A 19,651-nucleotide genomic window follows, 5' to 3' on the forward strand; every position below is an offset into this window, starting at 1 on the left:
AAACTTGACCTGGTGAAGCATTCTCAAGACCTCTGCTGCCCCTGGTTTTTTATTTTTTTGTGTGATGTTTCTCGTGTTCGACCACTCACTCTTTTGCCAACCCCTTTATCCTCCTCTGATCCTCCTCTGTACTTAAGTAGGAAATCCAGTCAGTGTCAGACACTGAAACAACTCCTACCATCTCCCTGCAGATGCTATCAGCAAATGCCATTAAAGGACTCTCTCTACCCAAGTCTGGGGATGTGGTTCAGTTTGTAGAGTTTGCCTGTCATTCATGAGGCTCTGGGTGCCATCCCCAGCACCACATAAAACTAAGTGTGCTAATGACTGCCTCTCATTCTAAGAGCATTAGTCAATGCCTGTAATTCTAACACAGGGAGCAGGAAGGTAAGTTTGAAGTTATCTTGGGGTACACAATCATGCTGGAAACCTCATAGCCACAAAAGACACAACAACCAAAACCAAAAATAAACAAAGCCCTAGAGAACTTTCTAAGCCTACAGTGTGTCATATGGAAGTAAGTGAGGTTCATCTGTGTAGACTCCCCTCCCCTCCCCTCCCTTCCCCTCCCCTCCCCTCCCCTTCCCTCCCCTCCCCTCCCTTCCCATTCCCTTTCCTCTCCTTCTTTGTTTCCTTCTTTCAGTTTTCTCCTGGGTGTTAAATCTAGGCCTTGCACATGCTTGGCAAGTGTTCTACTCATGAACTATATTCCCAGACTTCCCCCTACCTTTCTTTTTTATTTTGAGAAAGGGTGTCACTATGTTATATAGGCTGGCCTTGAATGTGCTCTGTATCCCCAGTATACCGCAGACATGTGATCCTCCTGTCTAAGCCTTTTGAATAGCTGGGGTTACATACATGGTCCCCCAGTCTGGGGTTTGTGTGGGTTTCTTTAACAAATAACTACTGATGACCTTTGCCCTCAGTGGGGCATCTGTCATTTTGATAAAAGCTCTCTGTAATCACACAGTCAGCCTGATGTGACTCCGCATCTCCTGTGTGATGATGAAAAGCTTCTTTGGTTCTCATTTTCTGATGACTAAGACAGTTTCAACTTCCCACCTCTGGACATGAATTAGAGAACAACTTCCAAGTTCTCAGCACTCATCTCCTAAGACTGGAAAAATCCAAATGATGAGTTGGTATGGAACCCCAGCCATGGCCATTTTAGTTGACAGTTTCCCCTTGAGGTCAGTGGGGATAATGGAAAGAAAATAAAACTACCAGTTATTGAAAAACCTGAGTGGGATACTAACTCATGTGTTTTATTGCTCATTGCTTACAGCAATCTTATTGAGTTATTGTCCCATTTTCTATTCTTTTCTTATGCTAACTTTATCTTCTTTCCATAGTATCATGCAAACATACCTTTAAAATATTTCTCTGAATGTGTCCAGTAGGCTTATCCCAGAAAAGTGAAGTGTGAATCTCCATTCAAACTCTTTACCTAGCCCTCCCTATCCCTGACTCAATTAAAAAGATAGTGGTCAGTAAATATCAGGCATGTCCATGTCATAGAGCGAAATGTCCATAAACCTTTGGAGAGTCTTAGAACTAGATATATAGATGTGACTTATAAGAGGACACTTCCAACTGAGAGTAGCAAGCACCTCAGTGAGGATACTGCTTTTCCAGTAGAAAATCCTGGTGCTTACCTAGCATGCTCAAGGCCCTGGGCTCAACTTCCAGTAGTATATACATACATGCATGCATGCATGCATGCATGCACAGAAAAGTCAGGAAATAATCCCAGACCCACTTTAGTTTAGACTAAAATTCTCCTAGCTATCTCTAGAGTCACTGATGGCCATGATGAGGTTGTCATACCTTTGGACCCTTGATGCCATTTCAGTTGAAAGGGAGCCTATGGGCGTGTGCATACCAGGCATATTTATACCTTGACTTCATCCTCTTTTAGATTTCAGGCACTATAATCTGGAGAGCCTCCAGGGCCATGTGAGCCTGAAGGCATTTGTGTCTTCCATCCCTGCTTCTAGCATTGGAGGTGACTCGTATTGATTGGCTGTACCCTGAGATCTGTTAAGCAGAGTGCAGTTAGTAAGGCTATGTGGAGGCCAATATCAGTGCCTTCCTAAGTTTCGGGAATCGGAAACCAGAGAAGAAAGTGTAGGTGCAGAGTGTGTGTTCATTACCATTTTTATTATTCTGTGCATACGCCTGTCTTTATCTCTACATATAACCAGTCACTGTACCTACACTTAATGTATTTGGCTGCAGATAGACGATTATGAGACTGATTTGCTTTACACACATGCGCATACTTCTCAGCTGTAAGGGATTTTGCTGACTAATGATAGACATTAGAATCATTGCAGACAGAGCTTGTGGGAAACTATCCCTAGCTATAACTTTTTAAATTGTATAAATAGTATTTCATGGAGGATGCTAAACTATTTAAAATGTAATTCTATTTCATATAAAATTTTCAGTCTCCATGTTTGATTTAATTTAAGTAAGATGTCCTAAAGTTGGCCATTAGTCAGTGTTTCTTTTCTCTGATCCTCATGATAGCAACACATTTAGTAAATACTTATATAAAATATGCTTATGATATACTTTTATTAATATATCATATCAAAGTTTTATCATTTGAAATATACAAAAAGACCTCTCCATTCTCCCCCTCTTCCTCTTTATTTTGCTTTTGAGGCAGGCTTCAGTGTATAGCCCAGGCTGGCCTTGAACTTGCAGATCTCTTGCCTCAGCCTTCCATGTGCTGTGTTTATAGGGACGCCATCATGCCAAGCATCAGAAACACCTTGAAGGAAGGACAAACAGCTCTCTTTTATCTTTGTACTTCTCAGGACTGTCGTCTTTATAGCAAACACTTTCAGGTCTGTGTGGCTTTTCATTTGGTCTTTTACCTTTTTCATGACCATTTTCATTTCTTCAGAAAGGTTTCAGTTGTCGATATAGTTTGTTAATGTACTCCACAACAACAACAACAACAAAAGAATCCAAAACATTATTTGTGTTCTTCCTTCTTCCAATTAGCCTACTAATATTATTTTTAGTTCCTTATAAATAACTCTTGTAGTGTGGAGTAAAAAAAAAATCTCATGTTTCAGTTTCTTTATGTAGCAGGATTGACAGGATGTTTTGACTTCTTGTCAAGGACATGAACATCTGTATTCTCCTTCCTCCCTCTCCCCACTGCTGGTGGTACTGGACTCTTTCATCGCTACTCTACTTTCTACTGTCCATATTAATCAGATCTGTGTTCTCTCCTCTCTCCATTCAATGCTCTGCTTTCTGTCAGTTGAATCTAATGCAGAGACTCCCTAAATAGAATTCACATTATGGCTGCATTAGTATAGTTTACTCAAAGCCTTTGATGATCTCTCTAAGTACCTTTTTGCTAAGTAGTTATTTTAAACTGTAGCTTTAAAGTGAATTTTTAAAAACTCAGTTCTCTTCATTATTATTGTGTAGTATGTGTGTAGTGTGTGTATGGGGGCAGTAGGGGGAAGAGGTGTGCATGTGCCACAGTGTGCATGTGGAGGTCAGAGGACATATGGAATTGGTTCTTCCACCTTTATGTGGGTGCTGAGGATTGAACTCAGGTCTCCAGGCTTGTGCAGCAAGTGCCTTTAGCCACTGAGCCAGCCCACCAGCCTTCAAACTGATTTAAGAACAAAAGAAAACAAAACAAAACTACATTATTATATTGTTAAGCTCATATCTCAAAGATACTAATAACCTGTAGGATGCTTTGATAGCACGTTTGGGCAGGTTGGTCCCTTCTTGTTGGCTCTGGTGTCATCCCCTCACCACCACCCCCCCCATAGTTGCCAGTTACTATGTTTAGGCCTGCTGCACAGTGGATGGTCAGTCATTGATGTCCCTTGCTCTCCTGAGTGGAGATGGTAGCTCCCCTTCCTTTGGTTTATTCCCTTGTTTTGTTAAATCATACTGTCAGGAAATACTAACACTTTCAGAACATTTTAGTCCCAGATTTCCTTCATCATTTTCTCCTAGTCAATCTGTGATTTGGAAGAGCATAGAATTCTTTTAAAAATTGGACACTATTATCTTCTACACAAAGCATTTCTGCTGCTTAAGAAAATTCTTCCTTTTGATTCTAGATAGGGAAGGTGAGGGTATTCTTTTTGTTTTGGTGGTTATGAAGTTTTATAACAATTCATCTATATGCTATTTTATTTTTAATCTTTTTTTAGTTGTCCTGAGGGGCCCTTGGGATCTGAAGATGCATGTAGTTAGAATTTTCTTTTGGCCACCACCAGCTCCCAAATAAAGACACGGAGACTTATTAATTATGAATGCTCTGCCTTAGCTTAGGCTTGTCTCATTACCTTTTATAACTTAATTTAATCTGTTTCTATTCATCTATGTTTTGCCTCAGGGCTTTTTACCTTTCTTTCATTCTGTATGTCCTACTTTCCTGCTTCCTTCATGTCTGTCTGTCTGTCTGTCTGGCCTCTGGCATCTCCCTGGCATCTCTTTTTCTTTCTTCCCGGAGGCTAAATTCCTCCTCCTACTTACTGTCCCTGTCTGGAAGTTCTGCTTGTACCTCCTCCCTTGCTATTGGCTGGTCAGCTTTTTATTAGACCAGTCCGGTGCCTTGGGCAGGCAAGGTAAAGCAGCAATACATCTTTACATAATTAAACAAATGCCACCCATCTTTACATAGCTCAGCAAATATTTGGCCACATTTACCCCTTTTTGTCTAAAGAAAAAGAACAGTTTTAGCTTTAACATAGTAACACTAAATACACTTAGAACACTTATCAAGTAAGAGTTATATTTACAATATCCATTCCATTTGCATTTGGAAAATTCAGAGAAAATACTCCATTATCCATCCTGTCTTGGTGAGTTCAAAGTTGAGTACCTAATTTATTCTCTATCCTAATTTGTATTATCAACTCAAAATTATCTTGTTAGATCTCAAAACATTTTCTTAAACAATTTAAGTTTTTATGTTTCTCAACCCTATAAACTTTATATCTCTTATGTAAGTTTCTTTTTTAAATTTGGTAACAAGGAAAACTATAACTGTTTTGTCTCCAACTCTATTAGAGACCCAAGAAGGACATAATACTACCTGAGTAAACAGAAAGTGTGGAGCAAGCAACTTCGAAAATGAAAAGCCAGCTGGCTGCCTGGACAGTCACCCAAGGTTCCTCTGCAATGTTGGGGCATCCATCTTTGGCCTACAGGCCTAGAATATCTAGCAGATTTTTCTATGAAGCAGGAATTTTAAAGGACTGTCTCACCTTGTCTTGGCAAAGTTCGGCAGTCTTTTTCCTTTGTGTCCTATATTCTTTTATCCCCACTAAATGATGACAAACATTCATAACCTACTGAATGACCAAAACCCACCTACCCCACCTCTTGATAGTGTGGGCATTGTGTTCTGTAGACTGTTTCCTGTTGTCTGGTGGGTGACAGCATCCCCAGTGGACCCTGAGAAAGTTGAGATAATGGTCAAGTCCTAAGAAAACTAGCTATAACACTTGTTGTCTAGTCTCTGCATAGAAGGAAAGTACAAGGTTTATCTGAAGTTCTGGCTAGAATAGTCTGTGAGCCTGGACCATCTCAGCTAGCAGCTTTGAAGTTGTTCTGAACTCAGAACTCTGAGAACTGCAACAGAGGCACTCTGAAAGGCTGGATCACCTGGGCTATCCATTTTCATTGGTGTTTGATCTCCTTGCTCTGAAAACATACAAACTTTCAAAGGTAACATACATATCTGCATTAGCACAAGTATGGACTTTGAATTGTATGCAAGCCAGTCAAAGATGATTTTTTTTTTTATGTTTGAGCAAGTAAAAGGTTTCAGGAACCCTAAATGGTCTTTGAATAAAAATCCACAGCCAGATATTGGGGTAAATGATGCAAGATCAGAGAACAAGCCATAGCCACTTCTCACCTCACCAACTCCTCAGCCGATCTCCACAAATCCTCAGACTGAATGCCTCTGAGTCCTCAGCGGAAAAGGCTTGAGTTACTGTCTCCTCCCTACTTATATTCCTTTCTCCATACAGCCATATCACTTCCTGTCTCAACTTTCCTAGTGCTGGGATTAATGGCGTGTGTGTGCTTCCCAAATAATGGTAACAAAGGCATGATATCTCAAGTGCTGGGATTAAAGGTGTGTGCCACCACTGCCTGGCTGTTTCTCTTTTAGACTGGATTAATCTTCTGTAGCCCAGTGTGGCCTTGAGTTTACAGAGATCCAGACGGACCTCTGCCTCTGCCTCTGCCTCCGGAGTGCTAGGATTAAAGATGTGTTGTGACACCACTGCCTGGCTCTATCCTCTGATCTTCAGGAAAGCTTTATTTCCTAGATGACAAACAATATATCACCACAACATCTGTCAGCTTTATAAATTTTTTAGTTCGTATAACCAAACCTCCATCCATGCCAGATGAAAGGATGGCATGTAATAATAAGTCATGAGGACTCAGTAACCAACAAGATTTATCTTGTCTCACCCAGTCTCAGAGCTATTCCTTTGTCAAGGGATCAGCATACATGTCACCTGTTTTGTAGTTTTCTAGGTTTATTTCTTTATGTTTGTAGCCAAGATTTTCAGGGGTCTCCCCCAGTTAAATCTGGTCTCCATTGATTTTAAGGAATACACAGCCTTTCATTTTCTGTGGAAATAAAAGCATAACCTCTCTGCCAATCCAATACATTTTCTGAATTCCATTTTAAAGTTAAGACATCCCTAAAGTATCTAGGCTGGTTTAATTCAGCAATTTCTTTTACAATCCAGTGTCTCTCAGCAGCTGCCATTCACTCATGAGCCTTCAAAAAAATTCAAAGCCAATAAAGTATCATACAGGATCCAGACTCCCTGTATCTCCTGTCTTTACATGGCTTATTCTTTTTATATTACTTTACTCTTTCTTTAAAGACATTATATAATTGTTTTTAAACTATTTATATTTATTCTTTCCTATGACTGTCTATACTCATTTTCTTTTCTTCCTCAAGCACCTATACACACTGTAACCTTTGTGGTTTTTTTTTTTGTTGTTTTTTTGTTTTTTTGTTTGTCTGGGCTTGTTTTACTGTACACCTGTAGTGTTCTCTGACTGCATGAGCCAAACCTTAAACTCCCAAGCTGCAGCTAGGCCATTCGCCATGCAGCTCTGGTGTTTGGCTTTGTTTCTTCCTCAGGTCCTTGAGAGCTGAGCCTTAAGTGTGCAGGCCTGGCTGAGAGCTGTGTTGAACTGGGAGCTGCATTTAACCTCTCAGTTGGTGCCCACATTGTGGCAGGCATTTTTACTTAGCTTGCTCTTTTTTTGCTGTTTCTACTTAATCTGGAGGGTACTCAAGTAAGGAGCTGTATCCTTTTGTAAAATCTTTTCTGCTTTCTTAGGCCCTATGTGGAAATTCCGGCCCCACATTGGATGGCATTTGTAGTTGCAATTTTCCTTCAGCTGCCAACCAACTCTCAAATAAAGACATGGAGACTTATTATTAATGATGCACTCTCATAGGCATAGAGATATTCTTGAGAATGGGCTTTCCTTCTTTGTCCTTGTTCTGGTTTAATAACACTTTTTATAATCAGATTTTGACATTCTTTACCCCATCCTCTGTGCCTCTGATCTTTTTCTCTATATTTTCTGGCTTTGTTCCCCATTTCCCCTTTCACGGGCTTTCTTATTCTTTTCTAACTCATGTTGAGGAGGTTCTTTTCATGCTTATGTGAATGTGTATACTGATATTTAAAGCAATTGTTGGTTCATTCTGAAATACTTTTCTTGATCTCTTTTTCAAAGCACCCTGCCTGTGTTATAGATATAAAACCATTTCAGAGCTTTCTCTAAACTAGTAGAATTTTTATTTTGTTTTCTGTATTATATTTCTTTTTCTCAATTTTTATTTATTTTCTTTATGCAATGTATTTACCTTTTGAGTTTTCTCTTAAATTCCTGGTAGACCTCAAATGCTTCTTTTTTTTTTCTCAAACAAGCAAACAAAAAACAAACAAACAAGCAAAACACGGAGTCTCATTCCAGTTCATGTGGCCTTGAACTTATTGTGTAGCTAAGGGTGGCCCTGAGGGTAGGAATTCAGCCATGAGCATGCAAGGAGGAGGCATCAGGCTTCCACTGTCCATTCGTCTTAAGAAGGAGGATTTCCCTTAGAGTGGGCAGGAAGTGTTTTCTGTAGCACAAATCTTAACAGGTTTTATTAATAAAATCAAACCTGAAGCCTGGTATTGGGGTGAATGCTGGAAGATCAGAGAAGCAGAACAAGCCACAGCCACCTCACCTTGCCATTCCTCAGCTGATCCTGTTTCCTCAGACTGAAAACCTCTGAGTCCTCATCCAGAATGAATCTCAGCTGAACTGCTGCTCAAAAGCCTATAAGTTTAAGCAGCTCTAGTTCCTGGTTTTCACGCCTTATATACCTTTCTGCTTTCTGCCATCACTTCCTGGGATTCAAGGCTCTTGTTACCACACCTGGGTGTTTCCAGTGTTGCTTTGAACTCACAGAGATCCGGATGGATCTCTGCCTCCCAAGTGATAGGATTAAAGGCATGTGTGCCACCATTTTCTGGCCTCTATATCTAGTGGCTGTTCTGTTCTCTGACCCCAGATTATTAGGGTGCACAATATTTTGGGGAACACAATATCACCACAGTTTTCCCCAAGTATGTTCTGGAATTCAGAAGGCTTTATTCTGAGGCACAAACACTTGCATCCGTCAGCAAAGTGTATCCAAGTGTAAATGCACTGGCTGCTGAGTCTTCTGCCCATTGGGGTGGAGTTCAGTGGAGGCGTGGGACTTCTACTAACCTGTCCTTTTCAACTTGCTTCTTGCTCCTGTGAGACTTTACCTGGAATGTTTAGAATCCACTTCCTCAGAGATATGCAGGGTGTCTCTGGGACTTTGTGCCCATTTCGCGTACTTGGTACTGCCATTTTGGCACAGCACGGATGGTGTCAGCGTTACCACACTAGCTGCTTTGCTTCTTAGAGAATTTTTGAAATCTTTTGTCTGTGTTGATCTTTCCCCAGTTATTTTCATTGATCTAGCTTTAAGCTTTCCTCTTCCCTAGTATTTTAAATATGTGTGTGTGTGTGTGTGTGTGTGTGTGTGTATGTATATGTATGTATGTATTTATGAAGGATGAAAAGAAACCCATCCATTTTAGACATTTGTTGAGTTTGTCATCTTTAGTTGGTAGCTTTCTTAAACATTTTAATCTCAGATACTTCTCCAAATTATAGAATGCCTCTGTTAATGTGACTGGTGACATCTTATGTTAGCCTGGCTCTAGCATCTATCTACATGTAAGAGAAAGGGCCTCACTTAGGAAGGAAACAGGAGTGGACAAGTCCTCTCCTTAGAAAGGTATGGTCACAGGAGCCTGGTGAAGTTCCTCTCTGCCTTGGCTTAGGAGAATTTAACGAAAAACATTTTGGGTCAGAGCTTGTTTCAAGTAAGGCAGTTATCTGCCCTGTAGATAAATTGCTAAATGGTCTTATTAAATAAAAAATCTGGGGTCAGATATCGGGGTTAAAACCTGAGAGATCAGAGGACTAGGAAAACCCACAAGCCAACCTCACCTTACCAACCCTCAGCTTCCAAAGAGACCTACTTCCTGTATACCCACACCTATGTGCCTTTCTGTTCTGCTATCTCATTTGCTGTCTCTGCCCAGCTACATCACTTCCTCTTCCTGCCCAGCCCTGTTACTTCCTATCTGTTTGTATAGACCTCTAAAGCTTTTTGATTAACTAGTGTTGGAATTTAAGGCATATTCCTGGCTCTGTTCCCAGTGTGGCCTTCAACTCACAGAGGTCCAGACAGATCCCTGCCTCTCGAATGGTAGGATTAAAGGCATGCGCTACCATTGCATGACTTCTATATTTAATATAGTGGCTGTTTTTTTCCTTTGATCCTCAGATAAACTTTATCACCACACTGCCCATCATGGCTCGCCTATTCTGCCTTTTCCACCTTTCCTTCGCTAGCACAGGCTTGCTGGGGGTTCTTTCTTTTTGTGAGATATGAAGGTCACAGTTATTGTACATACTTTTACCAGTATTTTGGATAGATTTTTCTGTCCACTGTTTTACTTTATGTATGCATGTGGACTGCACCTATGTGTGTATGCATGGGTATGTGTGGACATAGGCATGTGAGACACCCAGAGAGCATTGTAATAACATGCTGTGATCACATGACTGAAGACTCCTTATCGTATTTGTAGTGTGGTGTGTGTGTGTGTGTGTGTGTGTGTGTGTGTGTGTGTGTGTGTGTGAGAGAGAGAGAGAGAGAGAGAGAGAGAGAGAGAGAGAGAGAGAGAGAGAGAGAATTGAAATACTTAAAAACTAAGCTGTTTTAGGTCACAGTGAAATTGCAATATTCATTATCTTTATTAGAACGAAGTCATCATGAATTAGAAAAGTTTTGCTCTGGCTGGTTGTTTATTTGAAACGTCTAGGATCTAAGAGTGAATCCGGAAAAAAACTCACAAGTAGTCAGAACATTAAAACTGAAAAACAACAACAACAACAAAAAACAGAGTGTAGGGGTTGAGGTTAAACAGATCAACCAGAGGAGTTGGCTAGCAGAGATCTGAAAGAGCAGCGAGTGGTCTACTAAAGAGACTAGAATTTGGGAAGGCTTCTGGACGCAGGGGTTGGTGGCACTGTCAGCTGAATCTGCATGCATCCAGCTCTCCATATAAGGGCATTTCTTTTCCTTGCCCCATACAGTAAGAATGACTTCAGCTTTTGGCGGAACTTCACTCCTACTTTGATAGTTCTATGAATCTTTTGATGTCTTCTTGTTTTTACCAGGCTCATTCCTCCTTCCATAGTGCTCAAGTGCTTTGAGTTATTCAGTTTTCCAGGCTTGTCTCTGCCCCAGGCTCTCTTGTCTTTTAGCTGAACTCCCCAAACCTGCCTTTTGCCTTGCTTCCTGGATTTTCCTTTGCAGGTTTCTCTTCCAATCTTACTGCTTCTGGCTTCTGTTGTACTGGTAGCACACAGATACTTTGGCCAGCTTGGCTGTATCTTTCTGCCTTGGGACTTCTGGGCCAGTTACACACTTTTTCCTTATTTACCTTGAGGCTTTCCAAGTCTAAAGGCTCCTGCAATTGCATCAGTGAGCACCTCCCTCCATAAGAAATGGATTTAGCACAGTTGCATTTATAGCAGTTTCCAAATGGAAGTCAAACAACCTACTTATATTATTTATTAAAAATATTCATGAAGTGCCACTAATTTTCTGAGGCTGTGAACAAGACAGAATGAGGGCCTTGACATTGGGCTTAAATTTTATATCACAAACAAACAATAAAATCACCTAAACAAAAGAATTAAAAAGTGAAATGATCTAAGATACCCAAATTGATGTTTCTTAGTTATGAAATTCCTTCAAAGGGCTCCAAATGGCTAGTAATGTTTTCTCACTTTCCTTAGCCTAATATTTACACTCTGCTGATCTTTGCACTTTATGTAAAGGATAATGACTAGGTATGGAGGGCTTAGAGATCTTGTCCTGTTTTTGTTGTTGTTGTTGTTGATTTGACTTTTCTGTGGTTGAGGATATCTCTGGATAATCTGTTGTCATAGAAAACAAGACCATTCTTTTTAGACTTTCTCAGTCAACCTCATTTTAAGTGTGCCATTATATTCCTTTTATTCAGTAGCTGAAAATTGTTATTTAGTTACGCATGAGAATAGAGAATCCAGTGTGGTTCATAGGTCATGAAACCCTTGTTTTAGCTTGCCTCTCTGTATTTTATTAGCTTCTTATGGAGGTATGAGGTAAGGTGGGGGTTAAACTTTCATTGTATTATATAAATATTTGCATTTTATCCACACATTTAAATATCATTTTCCTATGCTGTACATTTCTTCACCTCTTTTTAAAGTACCTAATAGATACAATTGCAAAGGACTTTTTAAATTGCTAAACATATAGTAAAGAATAACAATGATTTTCAAGCAGTACAGAGTGTAATTAATTTTTATAGAAACAGTATGTACCTGCCAAATGGGTACTTTGAAAATGAAACAGCTCTCAACTGTGTGAAACTGCTTGGAAATATAATTCTCCAATGCTTTCTTTTCCTATAGCCCGAAAACGGTGACATGGAAATTAATTATGACTGTGCACCCAAGACTGCTTCTTCCCTTTTTTTTTTTTTAAAAAAAAAAAAATCACACTTTAAAAGCAAAGTTCCTTTGGGCCAAGAATAGTCCCAAGAGATTTGAATGTTCTGGATTTTAGTTAGAAAGAGGACTTGAATGAAGCCTTGAGTAAGTTGCCACCTGTCCCTAAAGGTAACATCCTCTATGACACTCTGATGTTTCGTCCATTGGTGGCAGGTGATAGTTTTCTCTAGTCCTTTCATTCAGTGCTGCGGTGTAATAAGTTTATATTACATGCCCCGCCTCTAAATACAGAGCACTGATTTATTCTGACAACATGTCCTGTTGCATATCTGTTGCAAAATGCATACAATACCTCGTTGTTAGTGGTCCGTTGTGTAACAGCTTCCTGTGTTTGTTAAAATCCACACACAGATTTCTGATTCCCACATACAGTCTAGTATGTAATCTCTTTTGGCTCTTGTCCTGTCTTCTTTGGTTTTGGTGATATGTTTCTGTGGCCAAAGTAAGTTTCCAAAACAAAGTTATTTATTGATTTGGTTGTATAGGTGAGGAATCAAGGGAAAAACCAAATATTCTTTCACATGTGTTTATGCAGTGAGATTGCTAATTTAATGATTTGCTGCAGATAGGGCAGGTGACCGTAGTGGCCTTGCAACAGGCCAAGTTGCCAGAATGATGCCTCTGACTTTCCTGGCTCCATGTGGTGTCCCGCCGCACATTGCCTGCCAAGATGATTTTTTCATTTTGAGTAGTGGTTCTCCGTATTTACCATACTGCAGTGCTATTTGGAAGGTTGGATAAAACTCCTTTTCTATGTTCCATGCCCAGAGTTTTGTTGGAGCTAGTGTGGGGTGAGCCTCAAAATCTGCTTCTAATGAGCAGTGCCTCTGTGATGTGGATGCTGCTGGCCTTGGGTCCTCACTTTGGTTACCATGGAGTCAGTGCAGTGGGAAGCATTTGGTTGTCTCGGGCTCCAGGTGTTGGGCATGAGGGTGGTGCATCTGATAGGAGAAGAGATAGGAAAAGACTAAACAATTCCAATCATCTTACCTATTGTCCTGGATTTGTCCGCCTTGGAGCTGTTACAATATATGTTACAAAATTGAACATTCATATTAATTGTTTTTATTACAGGAAATCAAATTTAGGAAGGTCAGTGGATTTGATTGTTAACACAGACTTCTCATCTGGTTCCTACATCCTTCTTCAGCCTGTGTCTCCCTCTGTCCCCCACAAAGAGTGACTAGAGATTAGCCACAAGATGGGTGTCTTTCGGAAGGAGAGAAATGAGACAGGATTTGTTTCTTTGGCAAGACTGTCATGACAATCAAGTTTATCATTAGAACAAAACCCTCATTGTTTTGGCTTTTAGCTGTTCAGGCTTTGTGGCAAGGAGAATGGTTGGTTCAAATATGCCTTACATTGTTTATCATAGATTTCCAAAGCAAATCCATATATTTAATCTGTTAGGCCAAAACGTTAATTTATTTAACTTTCAGATTATATCATTACTGCCACTTAAATAAAATGAATGTAATAATTAGAAGTCCGCCTGGTCTGTTTCTCACCGAAGGCTGTGTTTAACGTGTGTGTGATCAGGACTGCTCAGCCTTCATTGATTAATCCTTCATACTTCTCCTTCAGGAAGAACTTTCATCCAGGTAGTGTCAATGACTGGTTTTTGTTTTTTAACGAAAGGACAAAGTTAAACCTACTCATCATGTCTCACTAGTTTCGGTCTCAGCGTTATCTGGGGTGGTCAGGCTTGTGCCTGACACCTTTTGAATCAAGTGAACACTGGAACTTTAGAATGCAGTTCAAAGCATAAAGTGCTGCCTTCAACAGGACTCCTTTAATTTTGCTTATGAAACACTTTGTCAGATGTTACTTTCTTTTAAATAATGCCCTGTGCTCAAATTTTCCTAGAATAAAACACCCTGCCAGGTAAAGGATTTAAGAGATCTAGGCCATGCTTACTCTATGAAATGCAGCGGAGTGGAAAATACCCCGTCTTCCTGGCTCAGAACACTGGGTCTTTTCTGATATAGTGGTTCAAGGGGATTATATTATTTAAAGAGCTGCTGTTACACCGACATTAACTTATTAGGGGCAGATTTTCATCTTTTGTAAGATTGTGTGTTGGAGTTTCCATTGGAGGGAATTCGAGTCTGTGAACAATGGTTTCAAGTCAAGGAGAAGCTGTGCTTGAACCTGGTGCTGCTTTTCAACCTTTGCCCTCTTGCTGGGAAGACTTGCCTGAGTCAGATCATTGAGGATTAATAGGGAGTGCATTGCTCAGCACCCTGCAGGGCTTGGGTCAAACGCCTTGGCTTTGAAGAGTTACCGTTTTTTTGCTTAATAAGCCTAGGAATTTCAGGTCCCAGTGCAAAATGGAAGCCCAGGATCCTGTTGATTAAATGGTCTCTCTGCAGTCCACCAGACTATGGCTCTTCTGGATGTCTCTTCTGTTGTGTGTAACAGTGTTGGGAATAACTGGGGAGGTTACTAGTGAGTTTGACCTCTGGCTGTTATAGGAAGATTGGTGCAGTGTCCTATGCCCGTACAATTCATCCTTCTCCTTGAAGAGGTTTGGCATGTTACAGAGGAAAAAGGAAAGTATTTATCCTGGTAGTAGGAATACTGAGTGGTCAGGGAGCCTGTGACAATACTGTTTTGAGGCAAAGACTGGGGATTCTGGGCCAGATACCCACAAGGGAAACTATTTGTGACCAAAATATCTGCTGGGCAAAGGAGGGTGGGTAGCTTTTCTGGGTGACCAGAGAGACTCACGTGCTTGGAAGGATAGCCCAGGCCAAAGGTAGAGGGAACCCCGGCATACACTCTGGAGCAGTTCTGATGCTGATGGGTAGGAGCTGTGTCTGGGGTGAAGCAAAGGAAAAGGGGGCAGTAGACTAGACCTGTGTAAAAGGCAGTGAGAGAGAGACACGATCCCAGCTGGGGAAACAGGTTTTTACACCTACCGGTTTAGACATCTCTGTGGTTTAACTTAACTTGAACTCCATCCAGGAAATAAGACAAAGTATTTGGGATCGTACATACTTTCCACTTAGCTGTATTTATATTCCAGCCCGAACTCAGGAAAACTCTACAGGATCTAATGTGGTTAAAAAGCCTCGTCACTTCTCATCACCATCTCTCCGTGTTTACAGAATGCTCAACCAAAGTCTGTGCCCTGGGAAAGAAGTTTCTAATCAGAGTTCACTTGTGTTTTTCCAGGTAGCCCAGCCATGACCCATAGGAACCTGACATCCTCCAGTCTAAATGACATTTCTGATAAACCAGAGAAGGACCAGGTAAGCAAAGACTTCTCCTCTTAGAAATTGAAGACTGACCATGTATCTAAGAGATGCCATGTTGATAAGAGATAGTGGTTGTCACCACTCAAATAGACATTATGTGCAAATAGGAGTTGGCTCTTTTTCTAAGAAAGAAAGCAAATGTGTGAGACGAGAGGAGAAGCCAGCAAGTCTTGGCTTTGACCTTTGTGGTGCATTCACCTGGGCTCTTAGCGTTGGAACTACAGTTGACTGAGCCTGGGCATATTAATCACTTTTACCTTGGGTTTGTTATAAGGACTAAGTGGGTTATTTTATGAATAAGTGTTTTGGTGTACTATAAAAGGTGCTGGCAGTCGTATATCATTAAGTGTCTGTCTGTAATGAAGGACAGACAGGTAAGTAATAAGGGACATGAATTGAGAAAATATGGTTTTGGTACTTGTTTTAAAACTGGCTAGGTGTGAGATGTTCCCAGCTTCTCCTATTGAATGGAAACAGTACTTCATGCATAATTCAGAAGACCATGCGTCTGATTCTTTCTCTTGTCACTTTCTTTTGTGTCCTTTGATGTAACAGTAGAACACAATTCTAGTTGGCTTCATGCTTAGCACACTAGCTGGGTAGCAGTCCCATGGCTGCCTTCTTTTATGGTCTCTTTACGGTAGCTTTGACTTTTTTTTTTCATACTTTGCTATTTTTTTTCCACAAAAACAAATTTATGACAGTGTTATTTCTTTAACTGGCAGCCCCTGTAGTGATAACAAGAGCTTTATAGGCCATGATGAATTCTAAAAAGTACAGGAAAGGTGAAATTACTCTCTTAGTTACGAAGTGGCTCTTGGATTCTTTCAACCTTCTCATTGACGCTTCCTTAAAAGGCCTTCAGTTGCCCAGATCAGATTACTAGGCAAACCTTTGGAGCTACACCCCGTTCCCATTTTCTCTTAGTTCAATATGCTTTTTGTATCCTTGCTCTCCTTTCCCCCTGGGGATTAGAAGCACAATAGGTTTCTAGCAAGTTAAGTTTGACATTTCCCTGAGATCTGTGTCTTCCTTCTTACCTTTATCTGTTGGTGTTTGTGGAAGACACCTTTTATCAGGACAGATGACTGTCCTCAGCATCACCTTCATATTTTCTCTTGACTCCTTGGGCTGCTCCTCCACAAACATTGACATGGTTAGTTCTTCTGCCTCCTTCTGATGCTTCTGGACATAGTCAAGGTTCAGGGTGTTGACTCTCGAATGTGTTGGTAAGTACAAACCTGTGGCAGAAGGAGAACTTAGATCCTTAGAATTTCCTTCAAAGCTGCCGGGCTCATTATGGTTCCATCCAGCTTTTATCCAGCAGTGCTGATTATTCACACCCTTTTATAGGGGATTTGAACTTGGGTAAGGAAACACCAATTAGGGTTGACAAATCTAGTTGATACAGTTTTGAGTAAGTCTTTTATTAGGGACAATCATCTTTAGCTAGAAATTTGTGAATAGGCAGCTGATAAATGCTGCCTGAGAGAACTTTCTTACTTTGTTGGTTCTCTTTAAATCTGAGCATATGTAGAGGAAGTTTCATGGCTTACAATTTGAATTACATCAAATTTATCTACAAGTATCAGAATACGTTGGAGCATCATGGGCCTTGGTTGTTGATTTTGCTATAAGATGTGTGTGGCTTAGGTTCTTGAAATCAACTTTTTTTTTTTCCTTCTGTCAGCATTTCATAGTTGCTGAGGTTGATGTCAAAGACCAAGAGAAAAGACTCAGCTCAGGGATTTTACTGGATCTGTTTTCAAAGCTAGCAAATGAAAGTTAATGGGTGCTTAAGAGACTTTATCCACCCAAATATAGCTGTCACTGTAGCCAGTTAGTCCAGGGAGGTCTTTTTCCCAATAGGATCTCTGTTCTTTTTTCCTTCCAAAGGCTGGAGAGGAGCTTAAACTGTCCACAGTCTTGTTCCCATCAGTCCTGGAGGAGGGGTAATGGAGTAAAGTGAGCTAATGCTTTCCATACCAAAGCATGTGGAGCCTTTTAAGGCAAACAAACAAACAAACAAACAAACTGGACTTGCAGATGAACCTCGATTAACCCCAGGTTTTATTTTTGTAACCTGTTTTAATACCATAAATCTGGGTTTTTCTTTTTGTTCTCTTTCTTTTTCTCTCCTTCCTTCCTTCCTTCCTTCCTTCCTTCCTTCCTTCCTTCCTTCCTTCCTTCCTTCCTTCTTCCCTCCCTCCCTCCCTCCCTCCCTCCCTCTCTCTCTTTCTTTATCTTCTTTCTTTCCTTCCTTCCTTTCTTTTCCTCTGTCTGGGTGTGGAAAACAGGTTGCCAGACTCAAATTTGTTTTGAAAAAGCTCTTATAATTGATTAGCCTGTGTCCTGGAAATGAGTTTGGCAGTGAAGTCAAACTTGTCCTGTGTGCTTTTCCAAGCTGTTCTCCCAAAATTCCATCCAATGGCAGCTGAAGTTTCTGATTGACTGATGGTTCTGCCCGGATACCATCTGAACAGTTGTGACTGGGCCTCATGAAGCTACACAAGAGATGGGCTTTATTTTGGAGTTATGAAGAGGAACAGAACGGCTCTTTCCAACAGAACCAGGGTGACATAATTTGAGAGCATATTTTTAATGGGATTCTGTCTTGAGGAAGCAGAAGACAGAAGTCTGTGAACTGCACTTTTTCTTCCTTGCTCTGCCAAGCCTATGCACCCAGGATTTCAGTAGTGGCTGCCCGACTGAAAAATAGCTCAAAACAGTCAAGAGCAGCAGAAAAGCATAGCCCAAATGGGGCAGTTCAGTGCCTCAGCAGCCTCCCTGCTTGGATGTTATGTTTATTAAGCAGAAAAAACACCTGTGAGGCATACAGTAACAGTACATCTGGAGCGCATCGACTTGTGCATCTACATAAATCCGTTTTTTGTTGTTGTTGCTCTGGAATGTTCTTTTGCATTAGCCAGTTGTTTTTTCCCAATAGTCTTTGCTTTGCCTTCCTGTCTTCCTTTGTAGCTTCTCTGTTCTTTGAAAAATGGAGCTGTACAAGAGAGGTGATGCAGATGTAAGGCTTGAGCATCAGGGTTCAGGAGTGAGGTAAAAGCACAAGACAGGGGATGGTGCCTTTTTTCTTTCCTAGCACCAGGGATCACACCTAGGGTTTCATGCATAAGATACAAGTCTTCAACCACTGATCTATATCTCCAGCCCTAAGATGGCTATCCTCAGCATTAGCTTGCTAGCTTTAACTCTTAGAGATGTACTGTGCTTATAACTTTAGAGGGTTTGACTCTTGTTATTTTTTTTAAAGATTTTATTTATTTATTATGTATACAGCATGTATGCCTGCAGGCCAGAAGAGGGCGCCAGATCTCATTACAGGTGGTTGTGAGCCACCATGTGGTTGCTGGGAATTGAACTCAGGACCTCTGGAAGAGGAGTCAGTGCTCTTAACCTCTGAGCCATCCCTCCAGCCCCCCCCCCCCCCCCCCGAGGGTTTGACTCTTACAGGCTATCAATGGTGCAGTGTTATCTCACACTTGCAGATTCAATGTTAGGGCAAACTGCAGCTCATAGATCCACAGTACGTGTTGGAGGTATAGAGGCAGGTTGCGGAGTCTCAAGAATACATGGAAAGGTCATGCGACCTTGTAACCTCTTGATCTGGCTACCTGATTGTTTAACAGAATTATCAGGCAAGGCATCACATAGGTCTCCTGGAGGAATTGGATCTAGGATTAATTTTTAAAGTGTCTCATGGTTATTTTAAGCATTATCTGCTGTCTGTCATCTTTAAGTATACTTGGAAGCCTTGATTTTTATTTTTGAAGTCTTGGTCATTTATGGAAGTAGCTGTAAGTTTAAATACTTTGTCGGAGAGTAAGAGGATAAACCATTAAATCATGTCTGAATTTGCTGTCTTGACAACTAGAGGATGGAATCTAGAAGGACACAGTCTGTGATTGACTGCTCTTCCCATTCTCACACACACAATGCAGGATTGACTCAATCTAGCTTGGTTGGGGTGATGCTTTCACGGCTTCAAAAGAGAATTTCCGTTGTAGGGTCTTCACACAGGTTCTTTCATATCCACTGATATAGACATGCACAAAGGCAGTGCCTTCTCTCCTCCATGGGTCTGCTGAATATGCATGGCCCATCTTCACTCCGTGGAGGAAGTTGCACTGAAGTCTTTCTGAGGTTATAATCTTGTCTTTCGAATGTTCTCA

At 40.8% G+C, this 19,651-nt stretch overlaps 1 protein-coding gene across 1 annotated transcript in view; it reads left to right on the forward strand.

Annotated features, from left to right (window-relative positions):
* The window catches only part of Slc4a4 (solute carrier family 4 member 4), a 291,869-nt gene that overhangs the window by 127,528 nt on the left and 144,690 nt on the right, over window positions 1-19,651 (forward strand). Inside the window, exon 6 of the mRNA XM_059274644.1 lies at window positions 15,376-15,452. Coding sequence (XP_059130627.1) covers window positions 15,376-15,452 — 77 coding nt within the window. The remainder of the gene's footprint in view (window positions 1-15,375; window positions 15,453-19,651) is intronic.

Source organism: Peromyscus eremicus, chromosome 10 (genome assembly GCF_949786415.1).
Source record: "Peromyscus eremicus chromosome 10, PerEre_H2_v1, whole genome shotgun sequence".
In the NCBI taxonomy this organism is placed as follows: Eukaryota; Metazoa; Chordata; class Mammalia; order Rodentia; family Cricetidae; genus Peromyscus; species Peromyscus eremicus.